Below are 19123 nucleotides of genomic sequence, written 5' to 3' on the forward strand. Positions count from 1 at the left end.
TATGGTGATAGACCCCTCCTAACAGGATTCATAAGGAAGAAGAAGATAACCCTTATTTAGAGGGTCACCGAAAGACAAGTGAGAAGGGATTAATTACCTGACTGTCCAGAGCTTCCAGCCATTGGGAGGCTCCGAAGGCTTGAGTACTCTTGTTCATCAGAGAGACCTTATTATTAGCCCTGTCAAGCAATTAAAAAAAATTAATCGTGATTAAAAAAGCCAGATGCATTAAAGATTCGTATGTCCTTTCATGCTTGGACCATCATTACAGACGACATATGTCCATGCTGATGATGGGTACTGCTTGATAATGATCCAAAGCAGTGAGGTCCGACGCATGTTCATTTTCATTATTTGAGTCAGATGCCACCAGCAGAAAGTTGATTTTCTTTTTTGGTGGTCTGGATTCTGTAGTTTCTGCATCGGAGTGTTTCTCTTTTAAGACTTCTGAAAGTATGCTCCACACCCTGTCCCCCTCATATTTTGGACAGCACATCAGGTTTTTAAACTTTGGGTGGAGTGCTGTAGCTATCTTTAGAAATCTCACATTTGTACATTATTTGCGTTTTGTCAAATCTGCTGTGAAAATGTTCTTAAAATGAACATGTGCTGGGTCATCATCCGAGACTGCTGTAACATGAAATATACGTGTCAGAATGTGGGTAAAACAGAGTAGGAGACGTACAGTTCTCTCCCAAGGAGTTGAGTCACAAATGTAATTAATGCATTATTTTTTTAACGGGTGTCATCAGCATGGAAGCATGTCCTCTGGAATGGTGGCTGAAGCATGAAGAGGCGTAGGAATCTTTAGCGCATCTGGCACGTAAATATCTTGCAACGCCAGCTACAGCAGTGCCATGTGAACACCTGTTCTCACTTTCAGGTGACATTGTAAATAAGAAGTGGGCAGCATTATCTCATAAATGTAAACTAACTTGTTTCTTCTCACGATTGGCTGCACGAGAAGTAGGGCTGAGTGGACTTGTAGGCTCTGAAGTTTTACATTCTGTTGTTTTTGAGTGCAGATATGTAACAAAAAAATCTACATTTGTAAGTTGAACTTTCACAATAAAGAGATTGCACTACAGTACTAGTATGAGGTGAATTGAAAAATACTATTTCTTTTGTTTATCATTTCTAGAGTGCAAATATTTGTAATAAAAATAATATAAAGTGAGCACTGTACACTTTCTATTATCTGATGTAATGGAAATCAATATATTTGAAAATATAGAAAAAATCCAAAAATAGTTAATATGTTTCAATTGGTATTCTATTGTTCAACAGTGCGATTAAAACTGCAATTAATAGCAATTAATTTTTTTAATTTGATTTTTTTAGTTAATCGCATTAGTTAACTGTGATTAATCGACAGCCCTACTTATTATATATCACCTTTGTACTCAGTAATGGACTTGTATATGGTCACCTGTTTGCATCCTGTGATGAATGTGTTACGATTGGATAGGATCAAAGGCAGCATTAATTTAATATCTGCTGTGTCTCACTGGGACACTATATCCTGCCTTTGCAGGGGAACAGATTTAGATCTCTTCCATTTCTGACTACTTTAATCCTGTTCATCATGCTCCTGTTCACAAACTCAGGAGTAGCTGTTCATGTAACACAAACCTGCGGGTTGTCAGTAAAGAACTTGGGTGCAGAGTGAAAACCTCCCGGCTCCAGCACAGAGAAAAGTAGCCAAATACATGTTTAGCCATAAAAGTAAAGCTCATTTTGAGCAATTAATGCTGAAACACTGCGAGGTACTTATGGAACTGCATAAAAACTCACGTACAGATGTGAAGTGCAGAGATGCCAGTTCAAGTTGACACTCGAGTAGAATGTTCCCATGGAAGAGAAAATGCATAAGAAAGCCAGCAAAGAGCATTGCAAACATTTGCTAAAGCTGTTTGACCATAGATCACTAAATTCCTTTCCTTCTGGCAGGTCCCAAAAACCAAACTGAAAGAAACACACTAGTGCAGCTTAAGAAAAAGGCAAATTCCTGAGCATCCATTCATCTTAAAGCTAAATCAGAATGGAGGCTTTACTTTGAATTATGGAGTCAGAGGCTTTTGCCATGTTGAAAGAACATTTGAAAAATATATATAGAAAAAAAGAAGTCTGTGTCTCTGTAATTCTCTCTCTCTCTCTCTCATCCCTGGTTTACCCAACTGTAGTTAACTGTACCTCTTAGTTAGCCATATTCCCTGAGGTTCCTTAGAGGGAAATTTTCCCCAGTTGCGCTGGCTATATTTGGAAACAGGAGACTAGACTATATAGGCCACGGGTCCAGTCCAGTGTGGCAATTTCTATGTTCCTAAAACACAGAGGGCTTTGCCTGTAATGTAGAGCAGAGATGGTACATGGGGTCTGCAAGAATATACAACTTTACACAGTCGTAAAGCTTGATATATTGCTCTTTACAATATTTTGCATGTGTGCTCAGCTTCTAACACTGCAGCGTGCATCCTGTTAACCCAGTTTCCTTTTGTGTCTTTTCATGCTACAGGTGCAAAGAGCTGAAATATGCAAAGGATCTGCCCCAGATTTCCATTATTTTCATCTTTGTGAATGAAGCATTGTCAGTGATCCTGCGGTCAGTGCACAGCGCTGTTAATCACACACCAGCCCACCTCCTGAAAGAGATTATCCTTGTGGATGACAACAGTGATGAAGGTAACGTAGGCTGAGCTCTTTTAAGAAACATGGAGCACTTGATCCCCAAAAGGTCCAGTAGGATGTTTGTTTTTCCCCCTTGGGGAGTAAAACCACATAAAGAGGTTCAACGCGATAGGAGGACAGTGGCTTCATGATGTGAAGAACTGCATGCTTTGGAAGATCAGGTGCTGTTCAGCGTACAGTTCTTCCCACCCCTCGGCCAATGTCCATTCCATCAGCTGCAGTGGTATAAGCAGAACCAAAATCAAACCTCAAATTAGACTTCCAAATAAATTTGCAGGCAATCTGTATTCAAGGAGAATAAAAGGAACTATTTCAGTGAATTGGAAGGAGGCTAGATAGCATTAATTAATTATTATTATTATTATTACTGTAATCACTGTCAAATGCATAGTAAGCAGCAGTCCCTGCCCCCAAAACCTTAAGCTCAGATGCTCAAAAGTACATTGGAGACTAACACCTATTGATTTCAATGAGAATTAGGCTCCGAAATACGTTTGAGGATCTGAGCCTTACAATCTAAATGTAGATAGCATGATCTTATGCATTGAATACCAGCCTGGGACTCAGGGGACTGAGGTTCTACTCCTGGGTCTGCCACTGGCCTTGTGAATGTCCGTGGGAAAGCCATGTTCCCTCCCCGTGCCTCAGTTTTCCCATCAGTGAATGGGGGATAATGATACTGACCTCCATTTGTAAAGCACTTGGGGACTTATGCATGAAAAGCACTGCATAAGAGCTAGGTGGTGGTGTTAATAATAATAATAATAATAATAAATACACAGGCAAAGGGTAGAAGAGGAAACAGAGAGGAAGTGATCTGCCTGAGATTATGCAGCAGATCAGAGAATAGAGCCTAGGTTTCCTTGTGGCCCATCCATGGGACCAATCTGTTCTCAATTTCTCTTGATACACTTTCTCTTCTTGCCTTTGAGATTCTGAGTCTATCTGGATTTTGAGTTTTTATGGGGGTTCTATGCCGGTATTTTCAAAGTCCAAATTATTCCTCCATCCTGATTCTAATTATACAAATTATAAAAATAGAAAACAATCAGATAGCGTTCAATTTTTAAACATTTATTGTTTTTTAAAAAAAAACCTTAATAAATACTAACAAAGGGTTAAATCATCAGTATCTATTGCATAGGCTGAAATAATACAAATAATTATGGGCTGTACATCCTGTGATACATTACAACTGGAAGTGAAGAACCGGGGGGATGATAGCTGATTTTTCATTCCAAAGAAGGCTGAGAGATTCCATTTAAGATGTGACAAGATAAAGCTGGAATAAAGTAAGCATCTCAAGCCTGTAAAAATAGGCACTACAGTAATAAGCACCACAGAAAACTGATGAATTATAATAATTGCTTGGGCTCGGGGAACTGTGGTCAGAACCTCAGCTGATGGAAATCAACATAGCTTCATTGAAATCAACAAAAATCATTGGTGATTTACACAAGCTGGGCATTTCTCTCCTCATCTGACCAATAAAGAAAGGTGAAGGTGATTTGTGTTTGCAGTCTTTGGTATAACCTCTGTTTTACAGGGGGAAAAAATCTTTGAAAATATCAGAATGAAATCCTGCACATACCCCACTAAGTTACTCTGCATTGGCTGGATAGAGAGTGAAGTATGGCTTAAAGGAGAACCCATGTGTATTAATTATTTAGCTTCAGTAGTCCCTGCCTTGTGCAAAGAAATATGCATCTAAACAGTCTCTGTCAGCCACTCAGTATGCAGCACTGAAGCTAATATTGCAACAAATGCTATTGGTAAGCTCTCGAGACATTTATGAAAGGAGTAGGACAATGAAATGAATCCTTTAAAAAACCGTTACTCCCTTGAATAGCAGAGACCGCAGCTGGCAATGAGAATACAAAATTAATAACTCTCATTCTTTATCTGCTGCTGAGATTAAAAGGCACCATCTTCACTGGCATCTGCTCTGAGGAAGACTGTGCTAGCTCAGGCAGTGCTTTCTGTGGGCAGGTCAGATGGTGGATAGAAACCGAATATTATTCAATATGTGGAGGAAATGCTGAGGGAGGGCACAGACTGAGTTTGGTTAACTTTAGTGCCCCTCAGAGCTTTAGAAAGTGTTGGCTTGTTTCACTGTACATGTTTGCTGCTCTCTCAAAGCACTCCGATATACATCAGATCCCTCTGCAGCATTCCTCAGCCGGTGTCACAACGGTAAGCCAGATAACCTTTGACTCTGCCTTCCTGCAAGATGGCAAAATTATAATCAATTATACAAAGCAACGTACATACCGGAGCTCCACTTGGGCTACTGATTCATGCCCAAGAAGCCTCAGTGAGAGAAAAGAGTTACTCATAGTAAGAGCGACATCTTAGGGTTCACTCTTCTAATATTACAAACAAATGGATATTATAAAATGAGTAAGGTTCTGACAGGGAAATAATTCCACATTCTAAACTACAGGTTATAGTGAATAATGATTAATTCTCCAGGAATCCTAGGAGTAAACAGGGGTCAGAGTTAAAGTTTTCAGGGTATGACTTTGTGGTTGAGTATGGCTGGTTTGTTGTTGATGCTTATGAATGGGCAGATTGTATTTCTGAGGGGCTGTGTGAGAAGACGACATGTAGGTATGCAGCTTTAATCGCTGACCTAGAGATCTTGGATGCCAAATTTCAGATACCTCAAAGGAACCTGATTTTCACATGGCAGATACTCTGAGCTTCCTGAAAATCAGGACCCTTTCAGCTAGGCACCCAAAAACTGAGGAATCTAAAATCAGTAGTGGCTTTCGAAAAGTTATGGTTCGTCTTCCTGGTTTTCATATTTTGGAGGAGTGTATGTGTGTGTCTTTATAAAGTACAAAAAACCCTGCATATCTACATTAAGATGGAGTTGAGGTTGAGAGTATATCTTAGTAATTTAAGAGTAAAAGACGTTACAGGGATGTTTTAATTATCCCAAAATAACAACACCCAGGAAATTTAAAATTAAATTTAGAATTAAGATTACATTTAAAAGAAATCCCAACATGAAAAGGTAAGAAACACAGTTCAGGCACTCAAGCATCCTTAACTCTGCCTTATAGGTACACCATCCAATGGTTTGATGTTTGTGGTTCCAGATTAGAATAAACTGATTTTTAAAGACATATTAGATTTTTCTTCCTCCTTGCATCAGTACACGGTGATATATAAAATAAATATCTCAAACATAAATTTATACAAATGTATTACAGAGATATATTAAATGTAACAATTCTTAATGGATAGACCTGAATTGTAAACATAGAAACTCAAATGTACTGCAACAAAATGTTACCCCTCTAAAGGCAAATGATGAGAGAGTTTCAGTTTCGAAACTTTTCCCCATTGAAAGTCATGGTATACTTTTATGTAAAGACTTGTTTTGTACTTGCCTTTGTTTTTTTGTCGCTCTGGTTTATAATTGCAAAGACGCTACACCACTTGTGTTTCTGAGCGATAACACATTTCCTAGGTCGCTGGAGGCACACAGAATATGCCCCTGAGACAATATGCTATCTCACAGTCACACACCTTGTCTGAGACTGTTGCTTAAGCATAGCCTGCCTTTCTGCTGTCTCTCTCTAAGTGTTTTTAATCTTTAATAATATCTCTTTGAAAAGAAAACCTCATACTATAAAAGAAAACTCCAAGATAAAAGGCTACTTAAAATATCTAGGTACATTCAGTGATCCATATGACTGGTTGTAATTTACTTCAGCGTAACAATATTCGCTGTGACTGGATATATCATTATCTTGCTCCTCAGCTCATTTCAGCGATAACAATGCTTCCTATGTGTTCTCTTGGGAGCTGACTGTTTTACAGGTTTGGAAGAAGAGTGCATTAAAAAGGGGAAGGTTTTAATAGACTTACATGAATGTAAGAGCCTTCCAAGTCTTGTGAGGCATCAAAGTTGCCTTAGCAAACACAAATCCCAAAGTACCTCAGATCTTCTAATTAACAAGTTGTTTAATTACAGCTACTATTACGCTGGCTAGATTGTGGCCAGGTTAGAATTGTGCTGACCTGACCAATGTACATAGGGGCATGGCAAACCATTTGGTTTGTATCCCTCTAGGTTTTGCTGTGTGTTGGGATCTATTGAACCCAAGGCATGGTGCATAATACAGCCTAAGTCACCACATTTTGCACAGTTTTATCCATATGTTATAATTCACTCGCTGGCAGCTGCTTCTCTTTCCTTAGCTTCACCTAAAAGGTACACAACTAAATGTGGAAACTCACAGTTTTGCACATTTCCAAGTCTTGTTACAAAGGTCCCCCCCAACTCTAGTTCAGCAATAGGTCAGCCTAATCAGTTAGATGACCCTTCTCGTCCACCGTGTCTACTGATCCTCTGTGCTTCTTGCACATTACTTTGGCTGAAAATCAAACCAATATCCTCATAGCCAAAATCTTTGGTACTAGCAGATGAGCCAGAAGTAACCTTCTCAAATGCCTATGTAACTGGCCAAGCCTTCTGTATTATCAATTCCAGTTGATAGTATAACTGATATCAGCTGGAAGGTAACAGCTGGAGACCACGGGGTTACCAAAAGCTTTGGTGGCGCAATAAAATTACCAGTGACAAACATAATCTGAATATCCAGCCAGACCATTTTTTTAACAGAGCAGCAGATATATTGGTTTCTAGGGCTTCTAGCTCCTGGGACTCATCTTCCACTAAAGATTAATTGAGGCAGATAGGAATCAAGAGATCATTGAAATGGAGTCTACTGGCATGTTTACCAGGAGTGTCCAGCTCAGCTTGAAGTTGCTCATGAAATATCAAATACCAAAAATTCACCTCCTCTTGTACTAATACTTATCACCTCCAACTTAAACGTGATTTAAAAAAATACATGGATGTGAGCTGGAAGAGAATCCATCCAGCCCTCTTCAAGGGAAGAGCGGAATGGGTACCAATATGGAGAATAGGGTTGGAATGGAGATGCGTACTCTGAACTCCATCACAGTGTCAAATTTGTCGCAAACTACCCATCTGTAAGCCATGTGAGGTCCACATACTCAAATACCGTGGTGGGGAGCTAGATGGTTAGATAGCCCAGTAATTAGAAAAATGGATCTGGAACCAGGAAGCCCCAGTTCCAGCGCCCACCCTGCTCCTGATTCACTTTGTAACCTTGGGCAAGTCATTTTGCTTCTGTGATCCTCAGTTTACAAACAGAAATAGTGAAATGGATATAATGCTAAAGTGTCTGATAGAGATGCTGTGAGCCTTAGTGTTTTTGTGACGCTTCTTTAAATCTTCTGGGCGTCAGTGGTGATGTGGAAGGGCCAAATGTTATAACGAAGTGCCCAACAGAACTGATCAGAGCTGCAGTCAGTTCTCTGAACTGTGTGACGTTTTCTCCCCTACTCTATTTAGCAGGAAGCCTTGAAAATAGCGAAGCCCAGGGCAGGGTAACCAATTTATGTGAATGACAACTTCATAGGGGAGGCTTCCCCCTCCCTCCCTCCCTTTGTTGAAGTCATCTAATTTCTGTCATGCTATTTCTGAGCTCAAAGTTATTACATCATGTGGCTCTGGGCTACGCTACAAAGATGCAATATTTTGAGATAAAGCAGCTCTTAATTTATGTAACAGAGAATAAATTTGCTGCTACTGACCTAAATGCAAGAGCCCTCTGGATTCAGAGCCTAAAGCTGCATGTTCTGACAATGCCGTGTTGGCAGGAATTAAGTTGTTTTCCTTTTATGCTAATATCAGTCACTAAAATGTTTGCTGAACCCAACAAATGCAAGATAAAATTAGGAGTAATTTACCATGATTTAGGTTAAGATTATATGTGAGAGTGACTTCTGATTTACAGTCCAGCAGAGTTTATCTAGAAGGAATGGTGCAAAATCAACCTCTGCAGAAACTGAGCAGTGAGAGCTTCACAGATCCCAGGTGGGTGGTAGGCTGCAGTTGGTCGCCAATGGGATGGACACGGCTGTGTATTTAAAAGCATGTGAGGGTCCCAAAATCTCGGATTCCTACCAGCCCCTGCTCACCTGGAAATCTGGATCATTGAGTGAAACTGTGGCTCCAGTGAAGGCAATGAGAGTTTTGCCATTGACTTCAGTGGGGCCAGATATTCACTCCTTACACTTGTACCTAGGTCCTACCCGTAAAACTTATCTTTCTAATGAGACAAACCAGGGATGGGCTGAGAGTCGAAATCCAAAGTCTAACCCAGACCTGAGTTTTCCTCCTTGAGTCCCATCTCAGTATGGACCATCAGTGTTAGCTGCAATACAGTTGGTATTTATTTACCAAATGAACCCTGCACAGATAAAATAAAGAAAGAATGTTGCATTGCACGTAGGTCTGTTCTTGCAGTTTTGCCAATCCAAGTTGTTTGTATAAGCATCTTAGGTGCTTATCTGTACCAAACTAGAACTCTGAGCCACTTGAGGTTCATCCATCACTAAGAATATGTCTACTTCACAGCTGAGGATGTGAATGGGAGCTCGAGTACATGTACTGAACTAGCTGGGCTCTAGCGAACTTGCTAAAAATAGAAGTAAGGGCATGGTGACCTGGGCTTCAGCAGTTTGGTTTCATGCTGAGTGGCTCAGCATGAAACCAAAGTTGCCACAATTATATATGTATGCAATGCAGATGCTTTGGGTTGCAAGGTTTTTTTTCCCCTTCTTCCCCATTTCAGCATAAAAGACAGAGACTCTACCTGAGGGAAACGGATATATGAGGAGGAACAATGCCAGAAAGACAGTCATGAAAGCACTATTTTTATGTGCTTGGAAGAATGCGCATAAGACGAGGGAATAGCTGATCCCATTTTCTTTGACTTCTCTGGCTAAGCATAATAGATAGAGTTTACTGTTTACTCCTCTGTTTTCCGTTGCTATGTTTTCTTAAAGTAGTGACTTACTTTGCCACGGATATTTCAGCAACTGTTCTGACCTTGTGTATTGCATTAACAGTGATTTTTCTGAAAGGAAGTGTGTGTGTGGGGGGATGGGAATAGGTCAATAGGCCTTCCATAGGAATTCCTAGACATGCAGGAGCATTGGCGATAAGGTAATATGATGGAGCCATTAAGCCTTGCAGAAATGTCGATCATTCTCCAGCAATTTGTTTTAACAGTATGATGCCTGCAGTCTGTCTTGGTACATAATAAAACTTAGCTGTGATATCACATTTTTCATCAGTAGATCTCAAAGTGCTTTATAAAGGATGTAAGTATCATTTTACAGATTGGGAAACTGAGGTGCAGAGAGGTGACGTGACTTGCTCAAGGATACCAAGCAGAGCTAGGAACAGAACCTGGATATCCTGAGTCCCAGTCACTCCTCTATCCACTACATCACCTGGCCTCCCTTACATGGCATGTTTTCGTTGCCATCAGAATTGTAAACTAATTTTGTACAATTCCCAGCCCAATAGAGGCCTGTCTATGATTGTTACAAGGGAGCAGAAATACCAACAACCATATCAAGGACTATAGCTAGTATTGTGCATTTTATTTTAATTATTCTGCATTCGTTTATTTTGTGGACAAATCAGATATATTACCCCATGTAAGGTTTCATGGGAGCGGGCAGAATTTCTGATACAGTCCTGCATTCCTCTTTTTCTGCAAAAAGGCAGAGCATTTTAAAAAAACAAATGAACAAATAGGAATTCAGTAGTATTCAATGGAATATACTTTGCAAATAAGGGTTTTAGGCCCCTAGCCTGAGTGGTTTGCATGTTATTAACTCAAAACCAAACCTTATGTTGAGAATCAAAAACACTTGCTACAGTTTTCCCTTTTTTTGCAGGCAGGTTGTATCTGGGGCTGGAAGCAGGACTGCCAAGTGTTTCTAATTTAGTTGGAAGCAGGAAGTGCTGGAAATCTCCCACGAGAGTCTAGTCTCATGAGACTTCCAGTCCAGCTCTACAAACTCAAGAGTTTTGGTCCCAATAAGCAGAGCTGGCTTTATGCCAATTCCCCTGAATCAGGCCCCGAGCCTAAGAGGGCCCCGCGCGCTAAAGAAGAGCGCCTAACTTAGGCGCCTTTTTAATTTTTTTACTCACCTGGTGGTGCTCCGGGTCTTCAGCAGCATTTCGGCAGCCAGTCCTTCAGTGCTGCGGAAGATGTGAAGCAAGTGAAGGACCCACCACTGACGTGCTGCCAAAGACCCAGACCGCCACCAGGTATTCAAATCGGGCCCCACACTTGCTAAAGCCGGCGCTGCCAATAAGGCGTGGATAAGCACCCAGACTTTGGGGTGCTTTTCCGTAATTGAACTGACACTCCAACGTTCAATATATATTTATTTATTTGTATGATTCCATGTGCATACACCAGAGATCACTTTTACATTTCCTGTCTTTTATACACCACAGGCATCAGAAAGTACTAATAAGTGTGGTACCAGTAGTGAGTCTAGAAACTTAGAGCCATTATGTACTCAGCAGTAGAGCATACGCTGCCTTAAACAACTTAATTAAATGATCAGCAGTTTCCCAGTAAGTAGATGTACTTATAGCGCATAATATTTAGGCTCTGCTGAATGAAGCAGAAATCTCTTCATTGCTATAAATAAAAGTGGAAGGATTTCAGGTAGTCCAAGGGCAAAGTTTGTATGCAACCAACACGGATATTGATATGGCAAGGCTGAGCCACAGGAAAGGGAGAAACTGAGGGGTGCAGTTTGCAGCAATTTAAACAACACCGGCTGATTAAACTGGTCGACTGATCTCATTTTGCAGTGTTCACAGCAATCCACTCAAACCTACTGGAGGCAATATCTCTAACATCAGCTATAGTAGTTCTTTGATTCTATTAATGGTATCAGTGACATTTTATTTTATAATAAACAGTGCCCCAAGTACAGCAGGGAAGTTTACCTGGTCTCTTGCTACTCTGTGGAGCCTTGTCCCTTCATATTTGCTCTAAGCCTCTCAGTTTTTGCTAAGAGGACAGAGTGATAAAAAGCTGGGAAGCAGAGCCAGAGATAGTCCAAAGAGAGGAAATAACTGACGAACTAAAAGGTAAAATACATTAAAATCGCATTTAGGAGAGAGGGGAAAGCCAGTAAAGATTAAGATTAATTTTCTCCACTTTTGGGAATTACTTGACACAGGAGAGTTTGGAAGGGAGATGACAGAGCCAGGTTATGATTCCTTCATCCTGTTGGTTTGATCTGCACCAAACCAGTCCCAAATGCAGCATAAATCAGAGTAGCCTAGGTACTGTCCTATCCTATGCGAGCAGCTGGCCATGATCCCAAAGACAATGCTTCTGACACACCTTCAGTGGCTGCATAGGAGACAGTGAGACAGGCGGATATTTACACCATCTGTGTGGTGGCCATACACCCACATTCCAGCTCATTGGTGCTGTCAGAATGTCACAAAGGAACTAGTTGGGTGCAAAGAATCTGGTCCCAAATTTACAAACATGTAATTAAAAAGGAAACTGTGTGAAGGGACTATCCAAGACATTAATGGGGGTTAAACAATTGCTCAGAAATTAGGAACAAAGATACAGGAGTAGGGGTATAATTTCAAAAGTGTCTAAGTCCCCTTTTCAAGAGGCAACTAGGCTCTTAGAAGCTCAAGACTCTTTAGAAAATGGTACTTAAGTGCTTTAGTCACTTTTGAAAATTTTGCCTTAGATGTAACACAATAGCAACATCCTGGTCAAAGACGTGTGTGTTTTGTCCTTTTATTCACTCAGCTGAGCCTTCTAACAGCTCCCTGAAATTCCCTTTTTCCAAATTAACATTGACTAGGCCTAAATCCTTTACTCACTGCATTTCCTACTAGCCGCTTCTCTAAGGTATCCCATTCCACTGAGCTCCACCAGGGTTCACCAGTGATAAGAGTTGATTAATACATACATTCCCTATGGAAACTGTTGCTCCTTTTGAGTTGGCTCTCTGCGTTTTCTCCTCTAGAGGAATTGAAGGCACCTCTGGAAGAGTATGTCAACAAACGATATCCGGGGCTTGTGAAGGTGGTGCGCAACCAGAAAAGAGAAGGCCTGATCCGAGCTCGTATTGAAGGTTGGAAAGCCGCTACGGGCCACATCACTGGATTCTTTGATGCCCACGTGGAATTCACTGCTGGGTGGTAGGTATAATAAAAAAAAAAATCAGGTTTAATGATTTCACGGTGTGGTTAGATTATAAGGGAATAAATCAGGCGTGCTGAAAATGTATAATTTAGCATGGACATTCTTGCAAATGTGGCCAGTAAATTAATAAAGCTAGATACTTCTTTCTACCCCAATGTACCCTGGATTGGTTGAGGCACTACACTGCAGAACTGCTAAAGTCTCTGTTTTCTGAACTCATCTTACCCCCACTCACATTTATTTTGTTCATATCAGTGCCCCCTCCTTGACCTGAGTGAATTCTGTAAGCTAGAAAGACGAGGCAGCAGGGAATTGAAAAAGAGAATGGTTCCAATGTTATAGACCTTTCTACCTTCCTCTCTCTGGAGAAGGTTTATGTTTAGTATTGGTTTGATTCTTCTTAAATCGAAAATAAGTTCAAAAGTGCAAAGATAGCAGAAAGTATTTCAAAGGGACTCTTTCAGAGGGATTGATGCATCTAGAGCACAAAGTATCAGAGGAAATTCTATTACATTTCTAAGTCTGCACAACCAAAAGGTTCCATGAATGAGATTTTGCAACAAAATGTGTTTTAAAAAAAATTGTGTTCTATGCTTAGAATATTGGAGACAGAAGAGGCTAATGCACATTTCATTGTGTGATCTGAAGAGAGAAAAGAAAAAATCATGTTATATCACCTGCAAATAGAAAACACATTCTGTGTAGAGTTATCACATTTTTCATATGAATAAGGACATATTCAGAAGGCTGTATCTATCACTGGTACCTGTATTCTCATCTAAATGCTGCAGTGATTAGGGTGCTAGCTTTTCAAAACTGGATTATATGCATGTGTACGGGAAACTATAATTTACTGAACTCACTGCTGAAGCAGCTTTTCCTATCAGTAAGGAATGAGAGTAGCGGATTGCTCCTTTGACTGCATTATGAGCTTGAGCTTGGCAGACATTGAGCATCCTCACCTCTCACTGATTGCTTAGATCACTGGCAGAATGAGCCCTGTCTGTTCAGTGGTGGTTGTTTTTACAAAGGGGAGACTGACCCAAAACCCCAGTTCTGAATACTCTCAGCTGAAGCAGAAGCAGGGTTCCAGATCAGAATTTTGTGGCTTGGGTCCATGTCTGGTTTTCCATGTTCATATTTCAAGGAAATGCTGTTTGGGTAGCAGCACAGCCTTGCCTGTATTTATTTTTATTTCTTACATTTAGAGAGACATTTTCAGAAGTGAGGGGGTGAGGAGGGAGGAGGAAACAAATTGCAGCCAGAAAATTTGCCTGCACCCACTGCAAATATCCACTTGTAGAAGCAAGTCGAGGATCTCAAGGGCAATTTAAGCATTCATATTGGGAAATCTGATCGCTGTTGGGCTTCCTAAATTTCTCCAGCAAAGTGTGCATGCACCATTGTGTGCAAAGCAGGTAATTGTACTCCCAAATGAACACTAGTGTGCAATTAGCCATTCTGCATATACAGATATTCACTGTACACATTCTGACTTTGTTGAAGACGGTATTGAAAAACTAGCCCTTATTCACTACATTGCCTGGTTTCATACCTTCTTGGTTAAAATGATGGGAAAATGCTCTTTAAAACACAGCTGAATTCATGTTTATAACACTTTGTAACCACATTAACCCACTCCAAAATGGATTGTGTTGTCTCTGCATGAAAGCTCAGCTCTGGAGGGTCTCGTAAAGCCTTCATACCTTAAATTCTTCCTGGTTTGTGAAATTGCTTCTTTGTGTGTACTGTGGTATTCTCCACTGGGTCCATAAATTTTGCACAGGAATATTCAATTGCGTAAGAGAGAGCCTAAATCCTAACACATATGGGTATGTTGCTATTTGAATTCCATATACAGCAGCTGTCCCCTGTAGCCTAATTGATATAGTTCCACATAATTGATGTGTCCATGCTTCTCCCAGGCAGGAAATCCCATGAAGTGGAAGCTCAGAAACTTCTAAAGCCTCCCTGGGGCTGACAAAGCTGCATTGCAGACCTTAAAAAGTATCCACTTAATCTCAGGAAAATGAAGAACTTTCCCTTACCTCTGGTTTTTGTGTTCACTTTCTACTTTCCGAGTATGTTGATAAGAGAGTGGTGTAATGGATTGAACACAGCACTGCAAGCCAGGGACTCTCAAGTTCTAATGTAGGCTCTGTCACTGAGGCCTGGTCTACACTAAAAAGTTAGGTCGAAGGAAGTTTCCTTAAGTCGACCTGTTAATGTATGTATGTACACTACCGGGTCCTTTACGCCGACCTAAGTCTCCACTAACATTGACTTCTGTAATCCACCTCTGCGAGAGGCATAGATCTTAATTCGATTTTCATGGGTCGACTGTGAGGTAGTGCAGGATTCAGCATTGTGTAATTCGACTTAATTGGCCTCCAGGCGGTGTGCACACCTGTGACTGCTCTGCAGATCATTCTCAACTCTGGTGCACTGCAGCCAGGTACGCAGGAAACAGCCCCTTCCCTGCTAAAATCCTGGGAATTTTTGATTTCTCATTTCCTGTTTGGTCAGCATTGGGAGCGTGCCAGCTTGAGCACAGCTAATCATGGAGACTACATGCCCCAAATGCTCTCTAGCCTGGTCTGAATGGGAGGTGGTGGATCTCATCACAGTGTGGGGAGAAGTCTGTGCAGGCAGAGCTCCGATTCAGCAGAAGAAACACTGACATCTATACATCTATGCAAAGATCGCTCATGGAATTGGGGAGAAGGGCTATACGAGGGACACATAACAGTGCCATGTGAAAATAAAAGAACCTCGCCAAGCATACCAGAAGGCAAGGGAGGCGAACAGTCATTCTGGTGCTGAACCCCACACATGCCAGTTCTACAATGAGCTGCATACAATTCTCCAGGGTGACCCTACCAGTACCCCCACAAGCCATGTGGACACCTCACAGGTGAGTGAGTCTAGGGGCAACAAAGAAGATGATATGGTGGATGAGGAACTGGAGGAGGAGGAGAATGTGAGACAGGTGAGTGGTGGATCCATTCTCCCCAAGAGTCAGGAAATATTTTTAACCCTGGAGCCCTGTGAGTTGCAGGACATCACGGTGGCTGACTGTGATGCCAGTGAAGGCGTCTCTGGTGAGTATACAGTTACAAGCAAAGTCCAGTTAAACTTTAGCTGGCGCCCACATTTGGTGGTGTTGCATGTTTACTGTGAAGAAAAAGTGAGGTGCTGTGGTTCTCTGCTTACAAGAGGCTGCTCCGGCTATGCAGAAGGTAGCCCCTAGAAAAGACTCTTTATGTGGACTGGGATAGCCTGGGAATCCTCCATGGGAGGAAACATTCCTGGAGGTACTCTGCAATCCTTTACAGAAATTTCTGGGCAGCGCAGTCTTATTTCTTCCACCATGATAGGACACTTTCCCATGCAACTCCTGAATGAATTCTGCTGGTATCATTGTGGTACACAGCATAGCAGCATAAGGACCGGGTCTATACCATGGCTGGAACAGAAAAATGGAACATTGAAAAGTTGCGGATTCTGATTATGTTATGGCTTGCACCTAGTGTAATAAGGGGTTTATTTTTATGAAAACGGTCTTGCTATGGAAATATTTTATTCATGTACAATAGCTCCTTTATTTTTTCCCATGACTGACAGCTGGAAATGTGTCCTTCGGCGTGTCATCAACACCTGAAAGCAGACTTTCGCTGATTAGAAGGAGGAGAAAGAAAAGGCGGGAGGACATGTTCACTGAGATAATGAACACCTCTGGGACAGCTGACACAGAGCTGAGAGCGTAGAGGATTTCACTGTCCGAGAAGTTGGACATGGGCAGGGAGAGCAAGGAAGTTTCAAATGAGCAAGAGTGTGTGGCACAGGATGAGATACTTCGGATTATGACCAAGCAGGCATGTTGAGGTGTCTGGCTGAACTGCAGGAACAGAAGCAGGAGAGTAGAGTCCATCTGCAGACCCTGGTGGACAGCCAGCCAGCGAGCATCGTCTGGCACAGAATCCCTCTCCCCAAAGCGTTCCCTGAGACATGGGAGAAAAGTCCATTATCCCTTTTGCTTAACTGAGGAGGAGGGTACACGGAACAGAAGGTGCCCATTCACAGACCTTTGATGGTCTGGAATGCGGTATTATGTTACACAGCTGAAAATGTTTCTCCCATTCCAATTTTACAACCCCTTTTCCCCAAGGTTTCCTTATTTTTCTGTTTTCCCTCTTTACTTACGTTTGTTAAATAAAGTAAATGGATTTGAGAAACAAATCTTCTTTATTGAGTAGAAGCAGTGGGCTTGGGGGGTAGGGTTGGCTTTACAGGGACAGTGATACAAGCCAAGTGAAGGTTTGGGAAAGCACAGTGCAGACAAGCAGCTCATGTTACTGTGACTCATTATTCAAATGGCTTTTCAAAGCCTCGCAGATACGCAGCGCCCCTTGCTGTGCGCCCTGGTATCTGGCTGTTCAAAAATGGCTTCCATGCAATTGGTCTCAGTTGCCCACCCCTGCGGAAAATTTCCCCCCCTTTTTTCACAGATATTGTGGAGCACACAGCAGGCAGCTATAACCACGGGGATGTTCTCCTCAGTAAGGTCCAACCTTGTTAGTAAACTTCTCCAGCGCCCTTTCAAACGACCAAAGGCACATTCAGCCACCATTCTGCACTTGCTGAGCCTATAGTTGAACCATTCCTTACTTCTGTCCAGATGGCTGGTGTATGCTTTCATGAGCCATGGGAGCAAGGGGTAGGCTGGGTCCCCCAGGATAACTATAGGCATCTCAATGTCATCAATGTTCATTTTGTGGTCTGGAAAGAAAGTCCTGGATTGCAGCTTTTTGAACAGACCCAAGTTCCTAAAGATGCACGCATCATGAACCTTTCCCGACTATCCTACGTTGATGTCGATGAAATGCCCCTTTTGATCTACCAGTGCTTGCAACATCATTGAAAAACATCGCTTTTGGTTTAGGTACTCTTTGGCAAGGTGGTCTGGTGCCAAGATGGGTATATGCGTGCCATCTCTCGCCCCACTGCAAAACCATCCACTATGTCCTGCACATTCCCCAGACTCACTACCCTTCGTAGCAGAAGTTGATTAATGGCCCTGCACACTTGGAGCACAGCAGCTCCCACGGTTGATTTTACCTGCTCCAAATTGATTCCCGACTGACTGGTAACTGTCTGGCATTGCAAGCTTCCAAATAGCGATCACCACTTGCTTCTCCCCTGTCAGAGCAGCTCTCAATTTTGTGTTGCTGCACTGCAGGGCAGGGAAATGCGCTGCACAAAGTTCCTGAAAGGTGGCTTCCATATTCAAAAGTTCTGCAGCCACTGCTTGTCATCTCATACCTGCAAAATGATGAGGTCCCACCAGTCAGTGCCTGTTTCACGGGACCAGAAATGGCTCTTAACAGAGTGCAGCTGCTCTGTGACTGCCAGCAGCAACTGTTAATTATTTTTTTCAATGGCTTGCAGCAGGGCTGGTTGCAGGACATTGCTATGTTCCATACAGCGGACCCTATTTCTGCTCTGGAAATACTGCAGGAGAAGGCACGAGGTGTTTTAGATGCTCACAACAAGAGTGCGCAACTGAGCAGGCTCTTTGCTTCTGGGGTTATGGCATATGCGCAGCAGTTTTAAGGTGCGAAAATCACTGAGTGGTTTGCCGTTGAGCACAGTGCACCATGGGAGGCTGATGCAATGTTCCCATTCTCCCTGCAACAATATTTTGATCCCATGAGGCATTGCACAAACTTCCCAAAACACACGGCGGCAAGTTGCACTTTGGGATAGCTACCCTTGTGCATTAGTGCAGGCATTGCTAGTGAGGATGCACTTCATCGAGACAATAAGCATGGTGTGGCCATGTACAATTGTCTTAATTAATTCAGAGCCTCGAGGTGAAATTAGATAGTTCAACTTAATTTTATAGTGTAGACAAGCCTGAATAGCTGTGTGGCCTAGTGCAAGTTACTTAACCTCTGTTGGCTGGATTCTGCTGTCCCTTGCATCTTTATAACTCCAAAAAGTCACTGGAATTATACCATCTTAAGTGAGAGCAGAAATGGGTCCTTTTCCTTTGTCCTGTCCTACAGGGGTGCTGTCCGAGCTAGCAGAAGCAAAGCATTCACTATGGATATGTCTACACTGCAGATGGAGGGGTGATTGCATGGGCTTCAGCGCGGGCTGGCAATGCCAGTACAGATGGAGGATCCCTGGCAGACTTGGATAACGCACACTGAGCTCCATGCCACCATGCCTTTACTGCTATTTTTAGCCAGCTGGGTAGATTAAAATTAGCACAGGTATGCCAACCTGTCCTGCAATCACACCTCTGATTGCAGCATAGACATAACCTAAAG

At 42.0% G+C, this 19123-nt stretch overlaps 1 protein-coding gene across 1 annotated transcript in view; it reads left to right on the top strand.

Moving 5' to 3' along the window:
- The window catches only part of GALNT17 (polypeptide N-acetylgalactosaminyltransferase 17), a 274088-nt gene that overhangs the window by 96007 nt on the left and 158958 nt on the right, over positions 1-19123 (top strand). Inside the window, exons 3-4 of the mRNA XM_050929492.1 lie at positions 2516-2682; positions 12610-12784. Coding sequence (XP_050785449.1) covers positions 2516-2682; positions 12610-12784 — 342 coding nt within the window. The remainder of the gene's footprint in view (positions 1-2515; positions 2683-12609; positions 12785-19123) is intronic.

This window comes from Gopherus flavomarginatus, chromosome 19 (genome assembly GCF_025201925.1).
Source record: "Gopherus flavomarginatus isolate rGopFla2 chromosome 19, rGopFla2.mat.asm, whole genome shotgun sequence".
Classification (NCBI taxonomy): Eukaryota; Metazoa; Chordata; order Testudines; family Testudinidae; genus Gopherus; species Gopherus flavomarginatus.